The 23426-nt window shown below is 47.4% G+C and overlaps 1 protein-coding gene across 1 annotated transcript; it reads left to right on the top strand.

The window, feature by feature from the left end:
• Window positions 1–531: 531 nt before the first annotated feature.
• Window positions 532–20133, top strand: LOC111186863 (coiled-coil domain-containing protein 60). Its single transcript, XM_089895381.1, has 6 exons — window positions 532–655; window positions 7679–7763; window positions 13297–13359; window positions 14016–14138; window positions 18013–18202; window positions 20032–20133. The coding sequence occupies exons 1-6, from the start codon at window positions 532–534 to the stop codon at window positions 20131–20133; spliced, it is 687 nt and encodes a 228-aa protein (XP_089751507.1).
• The last annotated feature ends 3293 nt before the right edge of the window (window positions 20134–23426 follow it).

Raw genomic sequence — 23426 nt, 5'->3', positions numbered from 1 at the left:
AAACCAAGATGCAGCTAAAGAAATTAGACCCATCCTCCCCCAGTTTAAAAATCAACTCTGATGATTATTACAAAAGAAAAGTAAAAAACCGTTGTCGTCCATGGCAACATCATTGGAATACATGTTTGGCTTCCTGTGGTGACTACTTGGGCAACCATTGCACTCACTGAGTAGAATAAGTCCCATCAAACTCGCTTCCAATAAACACATGTGTATAAATTATCTTGATTTGTGACAGAAGGTCTTTCCAGACCCAGGATATGTCTCATGGTGTTTGGAAAGAGCCAAAAGGAATTCATATTCAGAGCCAGGTTTTCGCTTTTTTTCTTTCCTACTTTCCTCCCTCCGTTCCTCTTTTCCTCCGTTCTTCCCTTCCTTCCTTCCTTTCTAAAATCCCTCTTTATTTTCTCTTTCCTTCAGACCAAGAGATTCAAGGTTCCTGTAGCACGCGTCACCAGCCGCAAACCAAGCCGGCGAGGCTCCACCCTCAGTCTGTCTCGGACAAGTGGAGGGTCATCCCCCCAGAGCAGCATGGTCTCCGTGAACCCGGGCTCAGATGAGCCCCAGAGTGTGATCACCCAGGCGACAGGCAGCAAGGACGTTGAGGACAGCGAATCGTCTTCGGCCAAGCCTGAAGAAGAACCTCTCCATGTCAGTAAGTCCTTCCTTAGATCTGACGAGTCTGCCCTGACTCTGACCTGAAGCCAGATATCAAGAGCCCCGTGTGCTCTACCTTCGCCCCACTCAGGTAAAGGAGACACACGGGTCCCCTAGCCCTGTTCAGTCTCCATGGACCCCTTTGCTTTCCCTCAGTGGAGATCAGAAATATACTCTAACTTGGGTTACTCTGAACCATTTCTTCTTGGGAGACAGCCCATGGTCATCAACTGCTCTTTTTAAAAATTTTAATAGTATATTTTACTTAGCCCAATTTATAAGATATGGTCATTTCGACATGTGATCATATAAAAAAGTATTGATAAGATATTTTACATTTTTTCATACTATGTTTTTGAAATTCGGTGCCTACATTTTTTTTAAAAGCTTTATTGAGGTATAATTTGCATACCATAAAATTCACTTGTTTTAAGTGTACGCGTCAACGATTTTTTGTAAATTTGTAGAGTTGTATAACCAACAGCACCATCTAATTTTAGAACATTTCAATCAACCCCAAAGAAAACCTCACGTCCACTGGCAGTCCCTCCCCTTTCCCGCCACAAGTCTACTTTCTGTCTCTGGAAGTTTGACTTTTCTGGACATTTTATATAGGGAAGTTGGATCACTCTGTGAGCCCCCCACTCTGAAACAAGCCTTTTCAATGGTTCACAGTTTGGGGGACACAGGTTCTTTAGAAAATCTGTTGGAAACTATGGGCCTCTCTTTAGGAAAAAAATTCAAGCACACACACATACATGTTTTTGCACACTCTTTTAGGGGGACCCTGTGGACCTCCACCAGGTAGAATTGTGACTGGGTTCCATAAGTCGTGTAAAAAAATTCATTTTCAGGACTTTCTGGTTTGAGCTTGTATAGTAAAAGGAGACAGGAAAAGAAAGGATTTATGCAGAAAGATGGAGAAGGCAGAAGGAAGAAAGAGAAAGGGGCATGAAAGAGGAAGGCTCACTGCAGAACTACTGACTCTGGCACGTGAAACACCTTCTCTGCCATATCCCCACATGCTTTGTCCCCTCAGTGCCACCTAAGCTGAGGCCTGCCTGCTCAGTCAGTGTTCTTTCACACAATCTAGAATGCCCATAGCAACCAAAGCTGGACCAGGTTTAGTACAGATACAAGGAGGTTGAAAAAAAAGGTCAAGGTAAACCAGAAAGCCTGATTAGGGCCCCGATTATCAAAGCCAGAAATGGGCAAAAGTGCAAAAGTTCAGTAAGTGGTCAGGACTCACAGTAATGATGGCCAATGAGAAAATTTTCCACCATCCCCCTTGTTAACAGGAGACCAAGAAAAGTTCTAAGCCCTGAAAAGCTGTTTGCTGAACGGAAGTGTTATCGCAGATGGAGAGGAACTGAGATAAACCATCATCAGATGTATGACTCTTCTGGATTTCTTGAACCTTCTTTCATTCCAAATGTATTTATTGAGCAGCTACTGTGTTCCTGGAACCGGGGATGACAGTACCTGCCCTCCCCAAGCTTATATTTTACAAGGAAAAAGCAGACATAAACAAGAAAGCCATAAATAGCAAGCCAATTGCAGATAATACATGATTGGAAGATAATAAAACAAGATTCAGGCTAGAGAGAGACTATTGGTGGGAATGGAGCTAGGTTAGACAGGGTGGTCAAGGGAAGCCTCTCTCAGCCCTGACATTTGAGTTTCTGAAGACATGAAGCTGGGAAGGGATGCAGGGGTGAGAGCATGCGCGGCCTTTGTAGAGCAAGGTAAGGACTTCAGAATTATTCCAAGTGCAAGAGGAAGGCTCTGGAAGGTTGCAAGTGTAGGAGTAACAAGACCTGGTTTTCTTTTCAAAGGTCTGTGTGTGGTTATTAATGTTGTGTCCACGCTATGTCTCTTAACTCTGAAAACCTTGCTCTCAAGTAAGATAAGCAGAGAAGAGTCCCCAGCTTCAAGAAGTGCCTCAGTCCCAGAGTTCATGTATGGTTCTCCCAGTGGCAACCTGAGAGCTGAAGGAAGGAGGGACCAGAGGGGGAAGAGACTTGGCAGTGAGGGGAGGGGAGAATAATGCCCTCTCTCCAGGCACCTGAGACACCACAGACCCTTCCCTAACGGCCACCCTACTCCTACTCTCAGTCTAACCAGTTGCCTGCCCCAACCAGTGCCATCTCCCAAAGCTCTTTTGAACCCTACCCTCTTCATTCCTATTGCTTTTGTCTTAGTTTAGAGGTAGAAAATTGGGGCACATGGGCTGGTTCCTGCACACTGTGTTTTGTTTACCACACAAGGCTTTGTTTAAAAAAAAAAAAAGTAGGAGTGACTTCTTAAGATTGAGAGATTGGACATCAAAATTCTGATTTAAAAAAAGTTATTCTTTGTGGCAACAGTGAGCCTGCAACCCTGCCTGACAGCAGTCAACTGGAGCTGCCCTTCTTAGGTGGGGCATGTGCTCTCTAGTTTTCCACAGTCCCCACCACTCCCTGTTACTCCCAATCATTACATTGCTCCCAGTTGACCAAGTGCTTGCCCATTTATCATCTCCTTTGCCCTCCTGTTTGTCTTAGAATGATAATGGTGATGATACAATAACTAAACCTAAGAGGACTTTTATGTGTCAGACACTGTATATGTGAGTGCGTGTGTGTGTGTGAATATACACGGATATACATATTCATTTAATCCTCACAACAGCTTTTTTCGCCTATTTTGCAGATGAAGAAATTGGGGCACAGAGAGGTTAAATTATGTGCCCAAAGGCACACATCCAATAAGTGATGAAGCCAGAGTTTGAAACCAGGCAGTCTGGCTCTCATGTCACACTTAATTTCTTTGCTTTACCCAAGTCTCTAGAAAAAGTGGGAAATGAAGGACCAAGAGAGCAGCCTGATTTTTCTCACACTAGCTCTTGTCACTCACCTGTGGTATCTGCTCCCGGTAGGCACCTAGGCTGGGGAGCCCTGGTCCAGTTTTCATCACCTCTCATCTAGATGACAGTAGCAGCCTCGTAATTAACCTCCCTGCTTCTGTCTTACCCCCCCTTGCCTGCAGATTCTTGTCCGTGTTGAACCAGAAGGAACTTTCTAAATTAAAAACTTAACGTAGTGCTTCCCAGCTTAATATCTTTCAGTGACACCCCCCCGCCCATTGCCTCTAAGACACTGCATCTGATCTTGTCCCAGGCTGCCTATAATGGGCTCTGCTCTTGCCATGTCACACCTTATACCAGGTGCTCCAGCCTCACTAAAAAAACTCTCTCCTCCTAAACAATGCATCTTCTTTCATGCCCTCCTCTGCCTGTGGTGCCCTTTCACCTCCAACCCTTCAGTCGAATGGACTCCTATTCAACCTTTAAGACCCAGCTCAAATATTCCCTCCTCTGTAAAGTTTTCTCTGACTCTCCTTCTCTCAATTCTCTTAGTATTTTGTATTTGCTTGTATTAAGTACTTAATTTTAAGTTACAACTACATCTCACTGTATCAGGTAGGAACTTCTTTTGGCTAGGTACAGAGACCTGAAAAAAGTAGCTTAAAAAAGATAAAAACTAATTTTTCTTACAGATTAGAGATAGGGTGGTTCCAGAAGATCATCAGGGATCCTACTTCCTTCTGTCTTTCTTCTCCACCACGGATCACTTCATGGCCCAAAATGGCTGCTGGAATGCCAGTCATCAGAGTCACATCCTACGAGGGAAGCAGAAGGAAGTAGGTGAAGTAGGGAAGTGCTCACTTCCAGCTGAGTTTTAAGCAGTCTTCTCAGAAGCTTCATCCAGTATTTCTCCTAAAATCTCATGGCCCAGAATTTAGTCACAGGGGCACACCTAGCTACAAAGCATGTTGGGAAATTGGGCTAATAAATGCTTCCCTCACACACACACACACACACACAAAAGTATACACACACACACACACACACACACAAAAGTACATATGCATACATATATTTCTGTTACTGAAGAAAGGAGAAAGGAGTGTGAGCTCCCTTCAGGCGTGGAACAGCGTCTTACTCACCTTCTACCTGGCACACGGTAGGTGCACAGCAATGGCTGGGAGATGCATTCCCACCAGAGACCAACACCCAGGAGAGAAAGTCCTTCTCCCTCAGTCTCTTCACCCTTTTTCTCTATTTATACCTTAACCTCCATTGCATTTGTCAGAGCCTTCACAAAAGTAGATTAATTTCCCAGACTTTCATTGCCTTCTAAAACCTCCTCCAACTGATTCTGAATTCATGAATCCTATTCTAAGAGACACGCCATCTGACCAAGGTTTAATTTCCAGGGCTGGCTGCATAATGAAGTCTTTGTGGACACAGATCGCTGGGGACAGCAGGCCGTGGCCTCTCTGTGGAATGGTCCCTTCCCAGATCAATGGCCAAGGGATTCCGGAGGAACCAAAGCCCAGACCATTCCTTCTGCCAGTCTTGAATCTTCCAGTCTTGGAACCGTTAGAGGAGAAACTCACTTAAATAGTAACTCAAAAAGAGGGGTCCTGTGCCTTCTACTGTTCCCCCCCCCACTCTGCCACCGAAACAACCCCATACAACAAAAGGACTTCCTCTCTTTTCCCCCAACAGAGAGGAAGAAATGGGTATAGTTGCTCTCGAGGGGGATTCTTAGACAGGCCGGGGATGGACAATGGAGGAAGGGAGTTAGAATTTTCCTTTAGGGGTGTGATTCGGCACTGAAACAGAGGATGCTGTTATCTCTGAGCATTGGGCAATGGCATCCCCATAGCCCTGGGGACTGAGAACTAAGCAGGTTCCTCTGAGTGTGGACATCCATCACAAGACTGTCTTCCTCAGGGAGACTCTATTCTGTGGCACCTGCACCTTTTCCAAAGAAATCTCTCCTTCCTTGGAGAGTAGACATGGGCCTTGGTGGGTAGACATGGGCCTTGGTGGGTAGACATGGGCCTCACAGTCCCAAGGCTTTGTTCTAGTTCATACATATCCAACCTCAGTTATGTGACGGGTGGAGCTTGATGTTGGTGGGCACCGTTCCTGCCCAGAGGCATTATTGGCAAGCAGAAAGAAACCTTTGGTGCATTAAATGGCATATGGAGCCTTATAGGGGACTCTCTAGGAGAGCTGCCCAGTGTGCCAGGTCACTGGGCTCATTTGCTGGTATCCACACACTAGGCTGGTTTGCTTCCAGGTAGGGGCAGGAGCGGGGGAGTGGTCAGATGGTGCTGCTGGGTCCCCAAGAGAAGGGAAGAAAGTGGAGGAAGCAGCCAGAGCTCCCTCATCAATAGGCTTCTGGACACACCCCAAGGATTCTGGGATGCGTGGCAGTAGGGAAGGTGGGCGTGACAAGACAAAAATGAAGATCAGATCCAGGTCAGATGGAATCATGCCCACCAGTTACTGGGAAGATATACTATCAGTACTTGAGAAGGAGGAAGGGGGAGTGGAAAGTGGCTAAATGCTGACGTTTGTCACAGCCTAGATGGCTCCCAGGTCACTGACGGGAGCACCCTTTCCCTAGCACCCAGTGACTTGCATTCACAAACAAGGTTGGACACAAACGGCCCTGGGAAGCACCGCCTTCACCCTTGCAGGTACGGCTTTTGAGACTTGACCTCGAGCTGACTACAGGCGCCTACTAAAGAGTGAAAAGTGTCCATGTTGGCCCTGTCTTCCTTCATTGATATTCCAAATCTAGCTCATAGTCTCCCAAACCCCTTCCTACTTTTTTTTCCTCCTTAGTCGTTTGCTTATTTATTTAGCAAATATCGACAGAGACGCCTGTATGACAAGCAGGGTGCCAACTGCTTGCCCATCTGTATTTGTACAAAACACTTAGGGCTCCCACTCTCCCACTTTTCTTGAAGCACCTAGCTTACTCCAAATATATATTATTTTCCAACTTTTAAGAGTGTCAATGTATTAGATTCCCAGGGCTGCCTTAACAAAGTACATTTCCTGGCTTAAAGCAATAGGAATTTATTGTCTCACAGTGCTAGAGGTTAGACTCCAGATGAAGGCGTCAGCAGGGCTATGCTTCTTCTGAAATCTGTATGGGAGAACCCTTCCCTGCCTCTTCTAGCTTGTGGTAGTTGCTGGTAAGCCTTGGCATTTGGGCTTGTAGACATATCAGCAGTCCAGTCTCTGCCTCTGTCATCACATGGCCATCTTCTCCCTTTGTGTCTCTCCCGCCTTATTACAAGGACACCAGTCATATTGGATTGAGGGCCCATCCTACTCCAGTATGACCTCATCTTCGTTATACCTGTAGCCACCCTATTTCTAAATAAGAATATGAATAATTCACATTCTGAGGTACTGAGGATTAGGGCTTGAACATTATCTTTTGGGAGGACACAAGTCAACCCATAATAGTCAGGCACAAAGAAATATCTCTACATTGTGTAAAAAGCAACAATGTGAAGTATGAATATACAAGTCAACTAATGCAGTGAGGAGTGGGGGGGGGGCATGGGGAGCTGGAGAATGCACTGGAAGTTCTAAAGGGCCCCATCAGTACGGGATGAGCCCCACCTCAGAGTCTTTTCCAGGGAAACTGGAGGCCCAGGTTTGTAATGTGAAAACTTCCAGTTATGAAAAGTTTGAGCATCTACATCAAATCAAATCAAACACATTTACGAGCTAGAGTCGGCCTGCGGATCACCAGTTTGGAACTTCAGGTCTTTGGGATCAGAGAGGGTTTTCTCGGGCAAGTTGATTTCTTCTTGGAATTGGAAACAGTTATCTCAGGCTACAGAAGAGTGTTTAAGGGCAGGGTGGAGGGGGGCTGCGGCCAGGAGGAATGAGATGAAACAGGAAATAGAAAGAAGCCAAGACCCTCAAGGCCTCACAGGCCACGGGGAGGAATTTAGCTGTCGTCCCAAAGGAGATGGCCAGTCACTGGTTGGAAGCAGACGAGTCACGTTTACAACCTGCAGACTTCTAGACCCCGGTCAGATCCTTCTCCGGCTCCCCAGTACGCCAGAGCAGAGGCGATATCGGCCTCGGGGCTGGGCCGTGACCTGCGCAGTCCTGTCTCACGAGCACCCTGCAGACAGTGACCTCTTGTGTTCCCATCAGATCTGCAGAAGCTCCTGGAGATGGTTCGGGAAGATGCTCAGAGAACAGTCACAATGGCAAATGGGATGCAAAAACAAGCGGCCAGGTATGTTCTTTTGACACCTGGGCAAATAAAGGATGTCAGCATCATAGTGATAACATAAAGGACAGCAGTTCCCAACGGTTGAGCATTTCCTCTGTGACAAGCGCTGAACCGTGTACTTTGCTCATGTGTATCACCTCCCTGAGTTCTTCCAACAACCCTACAAGGTAGGTACTGTTGTCTTCATTTTACAAATAAGGAAATGAGGTTCAGAGAGGCTAACGAATGGTAAGGCCACATCTCGAATCCAAATCTTTCGTATTCCAAAAACTGTTCTCTTATCCACTCCGCTGCACTGCTTCCCAGGAACCCAGAGGTTTATTCATTCATTCTTTTAGTGAATATTTGTGAATATGGATGGACCGTACTAATTATTGCAGGAAGTGTTATGAAAGAAAAGCTCAGACCTGTGAGAGGACATAATAGGGGCATCTGATCTAGTCCGGGATGGGGATGAGAGAAGTTCCCTCCAAAGAAGAAACTTTAAGCTGAGATTTTGGATGAAGCATGAGAAGGAGCTCACCGGCCAGAGTCGCTGGGGGGTCGCCGGGAGAGCCAGCACGGGGAGTGAATACTGCAGACGGCACATGTGCAAACATGGTCCAAAGGGAGTGTAGCACCTTCAAGGAACTGAAATGCTTCCCAGATGGGATGGGCAGGGATATAAGTCTGTCTGGGGACCTTGGAAGCCACCTCTAGGATTCTGATTTCTATCCTAGGAACAAAAAGAACCCTTTGAAGTTTCAAGCCGGCAACCAATGTAATTGGCCCAGAGAGTCAGACTTGAACCTGAGGTGTCCTCCTTCTGGCGGAAAGCCCTGTCCACTGGACCTCTGGCCTCTAAAAGCCTCAGAGAGCACGCAGGCTAGAGCTGAAGTTCCCTTTCCGAGTGTGGATCCCTCAGAGCAAGCAGATGACTTCCTGAGAAAAAATGAGGCACTGGAGAGGTTCATCATCGCCTTCAGCCTCCTGGGATGCCGGCTATGACTTACTGGTTATTGTTATTAGCATAAGTACGGTTCACCGAGCGCGTTCACGTGCATCACACCCGCCTCTGCTTGTTAATGATGAATTGGCTGCTGCTGCCTCAACTCACATCGGGGCTCTGGAGGGTGGCGTTGAAGGCTCTCAGAGACAATGTTGGCCCTTAAGGGCCCGGTCGCTGCGCCTGATTTATCAGATGACAGTGATGAAGCATCAGCTCCAAGAGGCTCCTTCCTTTGCAAGAACTCACGCCATGAAATACTGGCTTTGGAGTCAGACCGACGTAGGTTCAAGACCTAGTGCCTTTGAACAAGTCCCTCAGCCTTTCTCTAAACCTCAGCTTTCTTATCTGTAAAATGAGATTGTGTTTCATCAAAGCACTGGCGGTGGTACCAAGTAGACTAGGGTCAATCTCCATTTCCGTGATTCAGTTGCTGTGTGCTGTTGAGCAAGTTGCTTCACCTCTCTGAGCCTGATTCCAATTCTGTAAAATGAGGCTCATTAACAACCTATCCCAAAGGGCTGTAATGAGAATTAAATGATAATTTCCTAGTAAAGTGTTTTTAAATGTCTACATCACAGTCATTTGAAGCATTTAGTGAGATAATGCATTTAACCTATTAGCGTGTGCCTGGCATACTGTAAGCAAACAAAAATTGGTGACAGTGGTGGTGGTGGTTGTTACTTTTGTTTCACATACAGCCTCCTATGGAACCTCTGCAGCCACTCGCTGAGACAGGTTGATCAACCAGTACCCAGTACCATGGTCCCATCTCACAGATGGAGAAGGATGGCCGGGAGTGACCTGCTTCAGGTCCTCAAAGACAAAACCACACAAGAACCTGGTTCTCACAGAACTCATCACGTGGCCTCTGCATTCACTTTAATGATAAAATAACCATGGTTACAGTGCAAGAACCTGTTGAAATTTCCCATCCTCTTCAATTCCTCCGGGAGAAAAATCTCCCTAATCCCTTGCTAATAAGGCAGCAAATATTGAAGGCTTCTCTGTGGAGCTGCCCAGAGACAGTTAGGGGAAGCTGCAGATTTGCTTTTGCCCTCCGCACTTTAAAAATGTAGATTCCTATTTCACTTTAGACAGCAGGTCTGCTCCCATCAAGACTGATGTAGAATTCTGGGGGTTTTAGGAACCCCTGAAAGCCTTCTCTCCCAGCCCTCAGCCTCAAGGACCAGACCGCGCTCTGGTCACCTGTCATAGGGCATTTGGGCTGGTGTAATAAAAATCTCATGACTGAGTGGCTTGTAAACAAGAGACATTTATTTCGCACAGTTTCTGGAGGATGGAAAGTCCGAGATCGAGGTGTCAGCAGATCAGCGTCCGGCAGGGACCCTCTTCCTCATAGATGGCTGCCTTCTCACTGTGTCCTCACGTGTAGAAAGAACAAGCTAGTTCTCAAGGGTCTGTTTTATAAGGGCTTCAATTCCAGTCATCAGGGTTCCACCCTCATGATCTAATCACCTCCTAAAGGCCACCACCTCCTAACAGCATCCTCTTGGGATGAATCTGGGGGGCCATAAACATTCAGACCATAACATCACCTAGGAAGATGACCTTTTCTTAAGATCCTCTAGCAGTATTTTACAAATGTCCCTGAAGAACGGAATCAGCTGGGACGCTTGTGAAAACCACAAATTTCTGGTCTTCATCCCAGACCCACTGAATCAGAATCCTTAGAGGAAACCGCATTTTTTAACAGGCACTTCAAGCAGGCATTATTGCATGGTGTGCCAGGAAATGCTAAGGTTTTCAAAGTATGCTCCCTGCACACCTGCATCGGAAGTCTGTGTGTGTGGTTTTAAATGCAGCTTCTGGGGTCCCACTCCAGGCCTGATGTATCCAGATCTCTGGGAGTGTGGCTCAGGAATCTGCGTTCTCATTCTGAACCGTTTTTCCGGGTGATCCGTGCCCTCCTGTAGAGCCTAGGATCCCTGCTCGAGAAGGAGAACTCTCCATTCTCCCACAGATACCTAGTGCCTTGGGGAGCATCATTTGTTCAGCGCCTTATTAAGTGACTCATCTTGCTTTGCAGTATCTTCTCAATGCGCAGACAAAACAAGAGTGATTCTGCCTATAAAGACATGCAGACCACCCGCAAATCAAGGTAGGAAGGCCTGGGGCCCTAGCAGGTGGGTCAGGAGGCACCGCACAGTTATGGGTGGCGTTGCAGAGATGCCCCTCACCAGACTGTGGAAAGTAGGGCAGGGAGGGAGATCTTCTTCCTTATTCCCTGGAAATAAGTTCCTTAACTCCCAGGTCTTGGGGGTGAGTATTCAGCCGTTTCTCCCCAATAATCGTATACCATGAAGTTACAATCTTCTGGTAGTGGAGGGATGAAGTGGGGAGGGTATGTTACAGAACTACCTCTTCCCTTTTTACTTGGGTGACTTGTAATGGGGGAGGTAAAGGTCTGCCCTCAATTCATTTATTCATCTATAGAATATTCCTCAGTCCCCGCTATATGCCAGGAACTGTGCTCAGCTCTTTAGAGATTCAGCAGCAAACAAGACAGGAGCAGTCTGACCACGTGGGTGGATCCCACTGTCTCGTCTGGGGTCATAACTCCTTTTGTGTCATAGATTCTTTGACCATCCGAGGAAGCTTACAGACTCCTTTCAGAAAAAATGCTTTCAAATGCAGACTATAAATGACAAAGGTTTACAAAGAAATCTGTAGTAATATCGATTACAATATTACAACCAAACGTGAGATATATAGTCGTCTGTGAGCTTCTTTAGCAATACCTTATGCAGTAAGACTTAGCAGCGGGTCTAATAACTACTGTAATTTTAGTGTCAAGTGTAAATGATTTTTCAAAATCTCTCCCACAATTTTAACGTGATGTGTAAAAGTGGTGATTTCCATTTCTGTGAAAGGCTGGGTGAAGAGGTAAAAGCTGTTTTTTTCCATCTGCGTTCATGGACCCCTTGCATCCTGCCCATGGTTGAGAACTGCTGTTCTAATGGGAGAGTCATGCATTTATCAAATAACACCACAGAGGTAGCTGTATAATCATGACTGTGGAAAGCATTCTGAAGGAGGATTATGGAGGATTTGGTGAACGTTGAGCACCAGGGTTCTAACCAAGGCTGAGTTTGACATTTAAGCTGAGACCTGAAGGAAAAAAGAAGAATTAGCTAGCCTGTGTCTGGGAAGGCTGGGATCTGGGATCTGCATTCTCATTCTGAGCCATCTCTCCAGGTGATTCCGATGCCCTTCCCCCTGTAGAGCCTACGGTCCCTGCCCTAGAAGGAATAGTAGGAATAGTGTTCTGAGCAGAGGGAATAGCATGTGCAAAGGGTCTGAGGCAGGAGGAAGCTTAGAGGCACTGAGCAAAGACCAGTATGGCTGAAACTCAAGGAGGGCCAAGGAGAGGGGAGACTGAGACAGGCAGAAGGGTCTTTTGTTGTTGTTTGCTTGTTTGTTTATCACAGCTAATAACACTGCTTCCTTCCTCTCCTGCCTCCCCGCCAAGTCACACTATGAGCCCTAGAAGAGAGCCGTCTACAGGAGGAAGGTCAAAGCCAGCCTGCTCCCCCAGACAATTCAGCAGCAGAGGGTGGGGCAGCTGGGTGGAATCCAAACACATGGCCTTCTGGGTATTACTACTAGGGCTGTGCTTCCCAGCAAGGTGGGATAGGGCTTGCTCCATCACCTGCCAGAACTAAGGTCTCTAGGTCTAGTCCAATGAGCCTCTGGGAAAAGCAGCAAAGGCCGGGCCCTTTCCTATGGGGGGTGGTCTGGGAAATGGCCTGAAGAAGCCCCGCCTGCCACAGGGCTGGAAGGGAAGGGTTAGCCACACATCATAGGGATAAGAAAAGCAGTCTTACCCTCTAGAGTCACACAGATAAAGCAGTCAAGTCAGTTTCTCAAATGTTTAGAGAAACAAAGGGAGGCAGCGTGTGAGAGAAGATGCTGCAGGCCCAGGTCACTGAAGGAGGACCTGGAAGAATGTATGGGGGATGGGCGCGGGCAAAGACCTTCACCCCCATCTAGGGACCCTAGCCAGGCGGAGTCACAGGAGGGGGCAGCTGCTTAAGGGATTCACCCCCACCCCCACCCCACTCCCCGCCTCAGCAGGTCTGCACTCAGCCCCAGGGTAAGTGCTGACAAGTGCAGAGAGGAGGATGGTGGGAGGGTCCGAAATGAGCCTGTCCTCCAGATGGAGAGAGAGACCGATCTCCTCCAGATGAAGCTGGGATCCAGACAGTATGTCCTCCCAACAATATGCAGAGGCAAGAGGCCGCAGCTGGACTTGGAGCGTCAGAGCAGGCAGAGCTTGCTCTAGGCCGTGAGACAGGGCGGGATCTGAGCAGGTAGAGAAGAAACGAGGACTGTCCAGGCAGTGCACCCGGTAGGAGTAAAGGCCAAGACGCGGGGGAAATGCACATCGTGTTCTATTTCTGATGCCTCGATTAGAACCACCGCCCTCACCTGAATCCTGGTGGCCAGCAGGTGTCATGGGGGCCCTAAAGTCACCCTTTCTGGAAATATAAGGCTCCAGGCAACTTGAAACCAACCTTTGTGTTTCAGTGACAGATCCAGCAGTACAAGTGGAGACAGCCACTCCCAGGTGCTCCAGAAGAAGTCTAAAAGGTAGGCCAGCTGCGCAGTGGGCGATGCCAGGTAAGAGGGACTGTGGCAACTCTCCACCTTCCCAGGGGTGTAGAAATAACCCGGTGCACACCAGACTCCCTGAAGCCATAGACACACCTGAAGGACAAAGGACTCCCAGGGCAAGGGGCTCACGGCCAGGATGCTGAGCAACCAGACAGACAACAGCAGCAAGTTCTTCCTTCATGCTTGGCGCTGGGCAAAGCATTCTGTATTCATTATCTTGCTTATTCTTCAAAAGCAATCCTATGAGCCAGCGGTGGTGTCCCATTCTACAGAGGAACAGACTGAAATCTGGCCAGGTGAAATGTCTCGCCAGAGGCCACACGGCTAAAAAGTGGTGGTACGGGAGTTTGAACCTGAATCTCTCAGTTCCATCACACCGTCCTTAACACTTGCTGGGCTGAAGAGACCAGATGTCTCTCTGTGGGCTCGTTTAATAAGGCCTGACCCACCAGCCTGATGTTTTTGGGAAGGTCTATCTTTCCTACCTCCAGGGGAGTGCTGAAGGAGGCTCCAGTGAGGGTGGAGAACCTGGGTGGGTGTTATTGCAGAGCACCTTGGGGCCCGGGGAGGCCAGCCCCGTGGGCCTGTCCCTTGGGCTCCATCCCCCAAGCCCTTCTCATCTGTGTCCACAGCCGCACCAACCGTGACATCATCCACTGCAAGGGTGGGGTGTGTAACGCCATGAGGGCCAAGTTTAACAGTGTGGCCCAGGAGGCTGGCCTCTGTCTGCAGGACAAGATGGAAATCCTCATGAAGTAAGGGCACACATATATCCATTCACTCAAAGGACATTCATCTGGCACTTACTCTGTACCCACCAGATGCTAGGAGTTGAGGTTATAACAGGGAACAAGAAGGACCTGTTCCCTGCCCTCAGGGAGCCTGTAGTCTCCTGGAAAACATGGGCGGAGACAAAATAACTGAATTGATAAATTTATAGGTACAAATTATGATCATTGCTATACTGTAAGAGAACAGGGTTCTCGGAGAGAGAGAGAAACCATGGGGTCCTCCTAATGCAGGTTGGATAATCCAGGAAGACCTCTCTAAGGAGATGATGTTAAGGCTGAGCCCTGACACATGGAGAGGAGCTGGTGATATGGTGAGAAGGTGGAAAGACATTCCAGGCAGCAGGAAAAGTACATAAAACTCCCAAGGTAGGAAGGGATGTAGAACATTTGAAGAGGAGGGAGAAGTAGTAGGTGAGCTCTGCATCATGCACAGCCATAAATGTCATGACTGAGACTTGGAACTTGACTTTCCAAGCAGCAGGAGACAATTAGAAGCTCTTCTTTTCTATTCTAACAAGCCGGTCATTGCCTCCCTTCCCACCTGACCCCTTGACTACGGTGACTATTTTTACTCCAATGAACTCATCCATTCAGCGAAGGTTTCATGATGACCCTTTGCCCTCTCATCCTCTCAGCGTGGAGGGACCAGCTGCTCTGGGCCACAGGTCCAAAGTTGACTTGCCCCTTCCTTCTGGGAGCTCCCAGTCTAGTGAGGGAGACAGACAAATAAAGAGGCGATTACCACACAGGGTGATGAGGGCCAGCATGGGAATAAGGAGGGGGCTAAGGGAACACAGAAAGGTCCAAGGGAAATCAGAAAGGTCTTCCTGGAGGAAACAATATTTTCAGCTTAATAAAAACAGGTGATATTTCCGGGACACTTCCTATGTACCAGACATGGGTGTAAGAGCTTTGTTTTTATTACTCGGGCCTCACAACAGTCCTGTGCTATTATTAGACCCATTTTACAGATGAGAAAAGTGGGCTCAAAGATGTCTCTTGTCGACGGCCACGCAGTGGTTAAGTATTAATAGTAAAGGTGGAATTCAAACCTAAACCGTCACACAGGAACAGTAGGAGGGAAGAGAGTTCCGGGGAAAAGCAACAGCAAAGTCCCAGAGGCAAGAAGGGGCACAGTGGGCCATAAACTGCCAGTAGTCGGGTGTGCTGGGGCTTAGGTTGTTTACAAGGTAAGCAGAGAGGCAGACAGAGGCCAGATCATAAAAGGCCTTCCTAACCCAGCTGTGGAGGCTGAACTTTATCTCAGAGCCTGTTCATGAGCCAAACCGTAAAATGCTGGGAGGAAAGGGATGGAAAGGATAGAGATAAAGCTGGACGATGTCGTAGGGGCTGAATAATCCAGCGCCTTGGAGGGTAAGTCACTCAGAGGACTTTACTCTGAGTCAATGGAAAGCCATTGAAATTCATAATATATAGGTGAGGACGTGGTTATATTTGTAATATAGTCTCTGTGGAGAGATAGGACATATACACCAAATGATAAAGGGAATGGGGAAGAGAGGAACCAACATGAGTTAAACACCTACTGTGTGTCTGGCACCAAGCACAGCACTGTACACACGTTGCCATTTCCTCCTCACCACTGGGATCTAGGAATCGTTATTATCCTTCATTTTACAGACGAGAGAGCCGAGTAAATACAATCAAAAGTAGGGAGAGAATGAGGGCTGATTAAAAAGTGACTGGATTTAGCGAGACTTGAGCATTTCAGGACCTCGGAAAGAGCTGTATGCTCTTGTGCCCAAAGCCAGCTTGTATATCAGAGTGGCTGAGAGGGTTAAGAAGGATGGCAAGAAGGAAGAGGTGTTTAACTCAGATCTCGAAGGGCAGCTAGGATGGTTAAAGGAGAAGAGTATCTGATTCTTCTTCCTCTTTCTCATGCAACCTGTGATGCAGGCGCCAAGAAGAAAGAGGTCTCCAGAAGTTCCGTTCTTTGGACCTTGTCTCAAATTTCCAAAAGGATGTAGCAAAAATGAGACACCACATCTCCATGGTAAAAGGAGATGCAGAAGAAATTGCACACCACTGGTAAAGATCCTGAGAGCCAGATAAGACAGTCCCTGAAGTGGGTGAAGGCGGCAGTGGTGTTACAAAATTACATTTGATCCCATTATCCTTCAAGACACAGAGAGGCATCACTCCAGAACTGTCCTTGGCCACCAGTACCACCCCCCCCCCAAACCAGGCTATATCCAGAGTACAACCAGGCAAGAACCCCTCAGTTCCTGAACTGCAGATAATCTACCCAGCTGTGTTCTCCATATTTACCTTGTTTGATTCAGCTTGCAAATCCTATCCAAGGTATCTCCTATAAGAGAGGTAGAAGAGGCAAACCAATCTGAAAATTCTACAGATTCTGAGGTCTATGGGGGGAGAACTATATTTCTCCAAATAATTTAACTCTTAAAGATACAAAGCCAGACAGGCATATCCCAGGACCCCTGTGCGCCAGCGCAGGGGTGATAGTAAGTACAACAGAAAGCAGTGGGAACTGAGTGGTTACTGGATGGCAGACAGGCTCCTAAGCAATTTTCATAAATTATCTATTTTATTCCCCACAAAACTCCCGAAGGGTACATATTAACCCCGCACTTTACAAACGAGGAGATGTTAGGGTTTAAACCTCTATCTGACCTGTCTCTATGCTTAGCAGCAATAAAAAAGTGGAGTCTGATTTCCCAAAGCTCCATCCTGTCAGGCTGAGTAAATCAAGATCTACGAGTAAGATGGGAAAGCCTAAAAACGTACCCAGAATCCCTTCAGAAAATGTTAATAATGCAGAGCGGGAGCTTACAAAGAGATATGAATAAATATCTAAACATATATCACAGATAGAAAGCAATATGGGCAGCCGGAATGTATGATGGAGGATCAAGTTCTTCAACTTTTTCTGCGATCAGGGAAAGAAACCTTTTTTTTCATGAGGTACCACTGCTGCCATCACCCGCACCTGAACCCCCAGGTTAGAACCTACCTCGTTCCCACCATCTCAAGGATGGATTCCCAGACTACCTTCACACGCTGTCATCATATTAATAGAGATTCTTGGAATACACGAAGCTGTGACTCCTGCTTACTCGTTATCAGGGACATGGAAAATACACACACACACACACACACACACACACACACACACACACACACCCGCAGCAGCAGCAGCACCTTGTGTGTGAGAGCCTCTTGCATCCTGGAAGGTATCCCACAGATGTGTCTGTGTCCTCCCTGGCTTGATTAACTCTCAAAAGAGAAGCTTCACAGCCGCATAGCACAGGCAGATCAGCTCGGTGCTTTGTGACCACCTAGAGGGGTGGGATAGGGAGAGTGGGAGGGAGACGCAAGAGGGAGGAGATATGGGGATATATGTATATGTATATCTGATTCACTTTGTTATAAAGCAGAAACTGACACACCATTGTAAAGCAATTATACTCCAATAAAGAGGTTAAAAAAAATAAATAAATAAAACCTTCAAAAAAAAAGAGAAGCTTCAGAATACCAGCGTTCTTCCTTTCTTCTAACTTTTCACATTGTCTGCTTGGTAGAGAAATCATAAATGCATCACTTTAAAGCATGCCCTTAATTTTTTTAATGCGATGCAAATCATGGTCCAGCTTTTACTATCCATAAAAGTAAAGACTTGCCTGATCTGTGGGCACTTTACATTGAGCGGGGGGGGGAGGAAAGTCCCCCAGATAAAGACGGATGCTGCCTTGGAGACACCACATGAGTGATAGAGATAGTGGAGATGGGGTCCCTGTGGTGCCCAGACCCATCTCCCAGCAGTTTCCTAACTGACCCTCTCCTCTTGGAACTGAAGGTACTTTGACCTGCTGTCCAAACTCCCTGAGGATCTGAAGAATTTCCGCCCTGCCAAAAAGATCCTGGCGAAACTGCAGAAGTTTGGGGAAAATCTGGACCTGAGGATCAGGCCGCATGCTCTCTTGAAGGTGCTGCAGGACATGAGGGTCTGGGAGCTGTGCTCTCCGGACATCGCGGTGGCTGTCGAGGTACTGACCCCTTCCTTCCCCCTCACAGTGCCTCCGGCACACTCATTTATTCCTCTCTCAACATCCAGTCACTGTTTAAGTTTTTAAAGTTTTAAAAAGACATAAAGGCCTTCATGGAACTCATCATCTGATAGGAGAGGTGTTGTCACGTGACCTTGGTTGTTCAACTCCAGGGGACGTTATATTCTGTGTAAACGGTGCCCCTGGAAACTTGGAGGTTTTGGGGAGACATAAATAAATGGACATGTGAATACAATAACTGGCGATCATGAAAAGGGGCGCTCTAAATCTGGCAACTTAAAATTGTGGCCCATGGACCTCACGTGGGTACTCATTAGGAATGCAGAATCTCAGGCTCCAAAGCGTATGTCATCAGCTCAGGATCTACATTTAAATGAGATGCCGGGTGACTTGTATGGACAATAAAGTTTGAGGAGCCCTGATGTAAGGTAAATGTAGAGGAGGCTCATCGTAACTAGAGCCACTGGGGAAGATGACTTTAAAGCTGAGATCTGAACAATGTAAAGGCAGCGCCGTGAAGAGAAGGGGAAGAGCAGGCCTGGAAGAGGGAACAGCTGGTGCAAAGGCCCCAAAACAGGACAAAACTTGACCTGTTCAGCGGCAGTCAGTGGGTTTGGGAGGAAGAGAACAGGAAGATGCACAGTTCCAAGGGGACTGAAGAGGTCAGTCTGTGCAGATCTCTGATGGTCAAGTTAAGGGTTTAGGTCTTTATCTGGAGGGTGCTGAGGAGCCACTGAAGGGTTTGCAGTAGTGGCTTACCTTCCCTACCCACCCTAGAAGTTCCTAGTTCCCTTAGGGCATCAAAAGGGGTCAGCAGATGGGGGACGGGGATGGCCCACACTAAGGTATTAACAGGTGTCAGTGGAGTCACTTCCTAAGTTTTATCTGATGGCACGTGTCCATTTTAATAGGGCTTTCAGTGCCTCAAGGTGAAGAAGTGACTCAAGTGGTAATATTCTCAGTCCTCTCGGTGTTTTCATGAGAGGTTGGCCCTTCCACAGGCTGACCTGGGCTGTGTATATGGGTGCAAGGTCAGGAGTGGGGGAGGGAGGATGACTCTGTGGGCAAGTTCATCCGCCCAGACTCTACTTCCCACATCCTGGGAAGCTCTTTCGGGAGAGGCTCTGGCAGGCTACTCCAAAACTAAGTCTAGGGCATCTGTCCAATTATGGGGTCTGCATTCCCCCTGCCAATTGTGGAGGCCGTGGAAAAGGCAATCACTGAGTGGGTAAGAGGGGAGGGGGCCTGGATGCTCCCCTTGTGCTGAGCTGAGTTCGTGGCCCTAGCTAATAAAAGTTAGCATGCTCTTCTCCCAGTGAGAACATCACAGAACTTCTGTTAACCTGGATGTGGGAGTCTCTCAACCTGGAATCTACATGAAGCTCTATGTTTTGTGTCTTAACCCTTTCCTGGAAGCAAGCCCATAGTTGTCCTCAATTCTCGAAGGGGGCCTATGAACCCAAAAAAGTTTAGGGTCAAATGACTTTTTTAAAAGATATTCAGGAGGAGAAAAGAAAGAAAGATGCAGACAACTGGGTTTTCCTGCTCTCCCCAAATTTCTTGGGGTCAGTGGTGACAATGAGGGACTTAACATTAGCCTGCTGAACCGGGAAGCTGCAAAGAGACCCTTTTCTTGAGAGGACCATCCCCAGCGTGATGCTCCAAGCATTCTGAATGCCTGAAGGGTTGGAAGTATCCTGGGGCCACAGGCTCAATCACAAATCTTCCAGGATCTTGTTGGGGAGGGAGGGGGCATGGAGTCAAGCTTTCAGACCAAATCTGAGGCTGTCACTGTGTCTGCCCCTCAGTTTGTGCGAGAACACATCATCCATATGCCTCAAGAGGATTATATCAGCTGGCTGCAGGACCGAATCAACGTCCCCATCCGGCCCCACAGTGCCCAGACGTAGTGGGCCTGGGTTGACCAGCGATCCCAGTGGAGGAGGGCTGTCTACACTGTGTTCCTGTTTCCTGCCTACTCTCATGGATACTCGTTATGACCTAGTAGGGTCATCTGGAGACCAGATGACCCTGCCAGCATTCTAGAGGGAGCTCCTCCCAGGTGGGAACTCCCTCCTGCCTCGCACCCCAGCCTCAGTCTCCCAGCCTCCGTCCCTCACTGGCCTAGCCTGACTCTACCTGCTCCCTCTCCAGAATCCTTCACTCTATTTCTCCTTCTCAAATTCTAGATAATAAAATTAAGTTGAATGTTTGATGTTCAGCTGGGAAAAAGTTGGAGCTGTGGAATTTGGGCGTGGTGTTCAGATCCTGATAATAACATACAGTTATCATTTATGGAGTTTTTGTTATACAACAGGCCCAGCGCTGGGTGATATTATTGCCTAATAATATCATTTAAATCTCACAAATACTTGGTTAAGTAGGTACTGATGTTATCCCCATTTCACACCATTGGAGCTAGAGTGTATTTCTCAGCTTTGTATATACTGTCCTGGATAGAGGTGGGTGGGTGGGTGGATGGGTGGATGGATGGGGCATTTCCCAACAAGGCAAATAGTGTGCCAGAAAATCTCGTTCTTAAGAGTCCGTGTAATATCTTGTGCTGGTTTTGATTGTACAAGGAGGCTTAGCTTCCTGTCATCGCCGAATGTGTGTAGGCTCATTGCCATTTAACCTCTTTTCTCATCTTGATCTTCTGCTCCCTACATCCTCACTAAGCTATAGGACCTGTAGTCATTTTAACTCTGTCACTGATGGCCAAGCTGAATTACCAGTGAAACAACTGGACTTGATTTGCGGTTATGCCCCGATTATCAGGACACTCATATAGGCTGGAGCCTAGCATCTCTCCATGATCCAGAAGGGGTGGAAAGGAAGAGAGTTGAACTGGAACCATTCTTCTGTCTAAGAAACATCTCACTCATCCGTTCACCTATTCAGTTATTTACTCATTCATTCAATGAATATTTATCAAGAGCGCAACATGCATCAACCAGGTTCTGGGTTCTGAGGGCAGAGCAGTGACCAAAACAGACAAGGCTCCTGATCTCGAGAGTTTACATGGAGACAGACAGTTTACATGGAGTCAACAAAGGCTGATGGGGAGGGCAGAGGGACTGCATGACATCCACACTGGTACCCTTTGTTTAGTGTGACTCTGTGACAGCCATTAGGGTATAGAGGTGAGATGCAGTCTGTCAGGAGTCTGCAAAGTTAAGAGATCCTAAACTTCTCTGTATTCAGTAAGAATTGGGGTGAGGGGGAGCAGAGAAGAAAGGAGGAGGGCAAAGGCCTAGAGGCAAAAAGAAGCTTAATGTCATCTGAGGAGCCAGAATAACACGCGTCTGGTTGGACTGTAAGGTCAGGTTGGTAGCGCAGAGCAGGGGTTGGGAAGAGAGGGAGTCTGGGGAGGGAGGTGGAAGCCAGATTTTTAGATGCCTTCTAGGCTATGGGGCACCATGGAAGGATTTTCAGCAGGGGAATAATCAGATTTGCATTCAGAAAAAAAAAGACGCCTGTGTGAGGACGAGGCAGGGAGAAGGGCACTGAGATAAGGCTACGGCAGCGACCGTGGGTGGCAGTGGTTGGGGGGAGATATTAGAAGGGTGTTTAAACGGTGGAATCAGCAGAAGTTGGTGTGGCGTGGTACAAGTGGACAGAAGACAGGAATGTCAGGAATCATGTCCGGTTTTTCAGCTCAGAGCACTGGGTGGAGGATGATGCCTTTAATGTACCAGGAGGAGAGGAAGAAAAGAAGGTTCAGAACGAGAAGGTAAGGAGTTCTGTTTTGAGCATATTGAGTGGGAGATGCTTGTGGGACAGTCGAGTTGGGGGACTTAAAACTCAGGAGACAGGGTAGCACTAGGGGTAGAAACATGACACCAACATCCTATGGGCCATGATTGTTAAAGCAAGAAGTGGGTGGAGAGGCTAGAAGAGGAGAGGAGAGGGTGGGTCTTGAGGACCCTTGAGGGTCACAAAAAGCTTCAAGCAGCCCACTCACAACCTAGCATTGACCGAGGGACTGCTTTGCTCCAGACGCTGTGCAGAATGCTTGCCATGTGTTATTTCATCTTCGTGGTCTTGCAAGGCAGGGCTCACCTGCTTTACAGATGACGAAATGGAGCCTCCAAAAGGTGTTCTGTACTCATGTCCTGCTGACTCTGAATTCCCTCCCTTCTGCTGCTGCCCTCTAACGCCCCAGCCCTGACCGTATGCGACAAGAACGTCATGAAAGTTATCTGGCTTTTGGAATCATGTCCCAGGAATAGCTCTAATGATGGGGCCTCCTGGCGTCTCATTAACTTACATTTACTCTGCCTTCTACGGTTTGCATCTTACTTGATGATCACAGCATCCCTCTGTTGTGGGCATTGTTATAATCCCCATTTTACAAGTAAGGATGCCGACACTTACAGTCATTTGCCAACAGTCACATGGGCAGCAAATGGCAGAGCCAAGTGGAGAACGTGTCTGTCTGTCTTGGGCAGGGGAGATGCTGGAATTACAAGACTTACTCCACCCTCCTGCTTGCCACTTTCTGGGAAAGCCTATTGCTCAAGAGCTGTAGCTCCATCTAGTGGTATATGTTAGTATTATGCTTCCATCATGCTCTCCAGCAAAATAAAACCTGCCAAGAAGAAAGCAAAGTGTTAACAGCTTGGGCAAGGAGTATTTATTCAAACAAAGGAAGCTCTTTTACCACTAAAATAGATTAGGGACCAGAAGGAGGCAATACATCACCTCCCAGCTCCCAAGCTCAAAAAATATTTCTCAGGGAGAAATATTTTGCTGTGAGCCTTTTCATCAGAATCATAATTGAGCACCTACTATATGCCAAGCCCATGCCAGGTGGTCCTCTGTTCCGCTGCTCTGACTGAGCCACCTGAGTGGTTATCATGAGAGTTTCTAAAACCCCATGCACCCTGGAGAAGCTTTTTCTGTAAAGGAGCAGATAGTACATATCTGTTGCATATTCTTATGTACGTGGCCCTTTAAAAATGTAAAAACCTTCTGAGGTTGGAGGTCACACTAAAGTAGACTACAGGACAGATTTGGACCATGGGCCGGAATGGAACAGAGGGATGGACATGTAAAGTAATCCAATAAAAGTCACCCCCTGAACTTGTGTTGGAACTGGTGAGAAAAAGGGGCTTTCTGCTGGAATTATTGACAATAAGGACAAAATAAGCCACAGCTTGTGGAAGCCACTACACGGACACTGCCAATAAAGAGAGGAAGA

This window comes from Delphinapterus leucas, chromosome 14 (assembly GCF_059928025.1).
Source record: "Delphinapterus leucas isolate spDelLeu-1000000601 "Yukka" chromosome 14, BTC_Dleu_Yukka2, whole genome shotgun sequence".
Lineage (NCBI taxonomy): Eukaryota > Metazoa > Chordata > Mammalia > Artiodactyla > Monodontidae > Delphinapterus > Delphinapterus leucas.
Note: the sequence above shows the minus strand (reverse complement) of the source record. Positions and strands in the feature narration are given on the sequence as shown.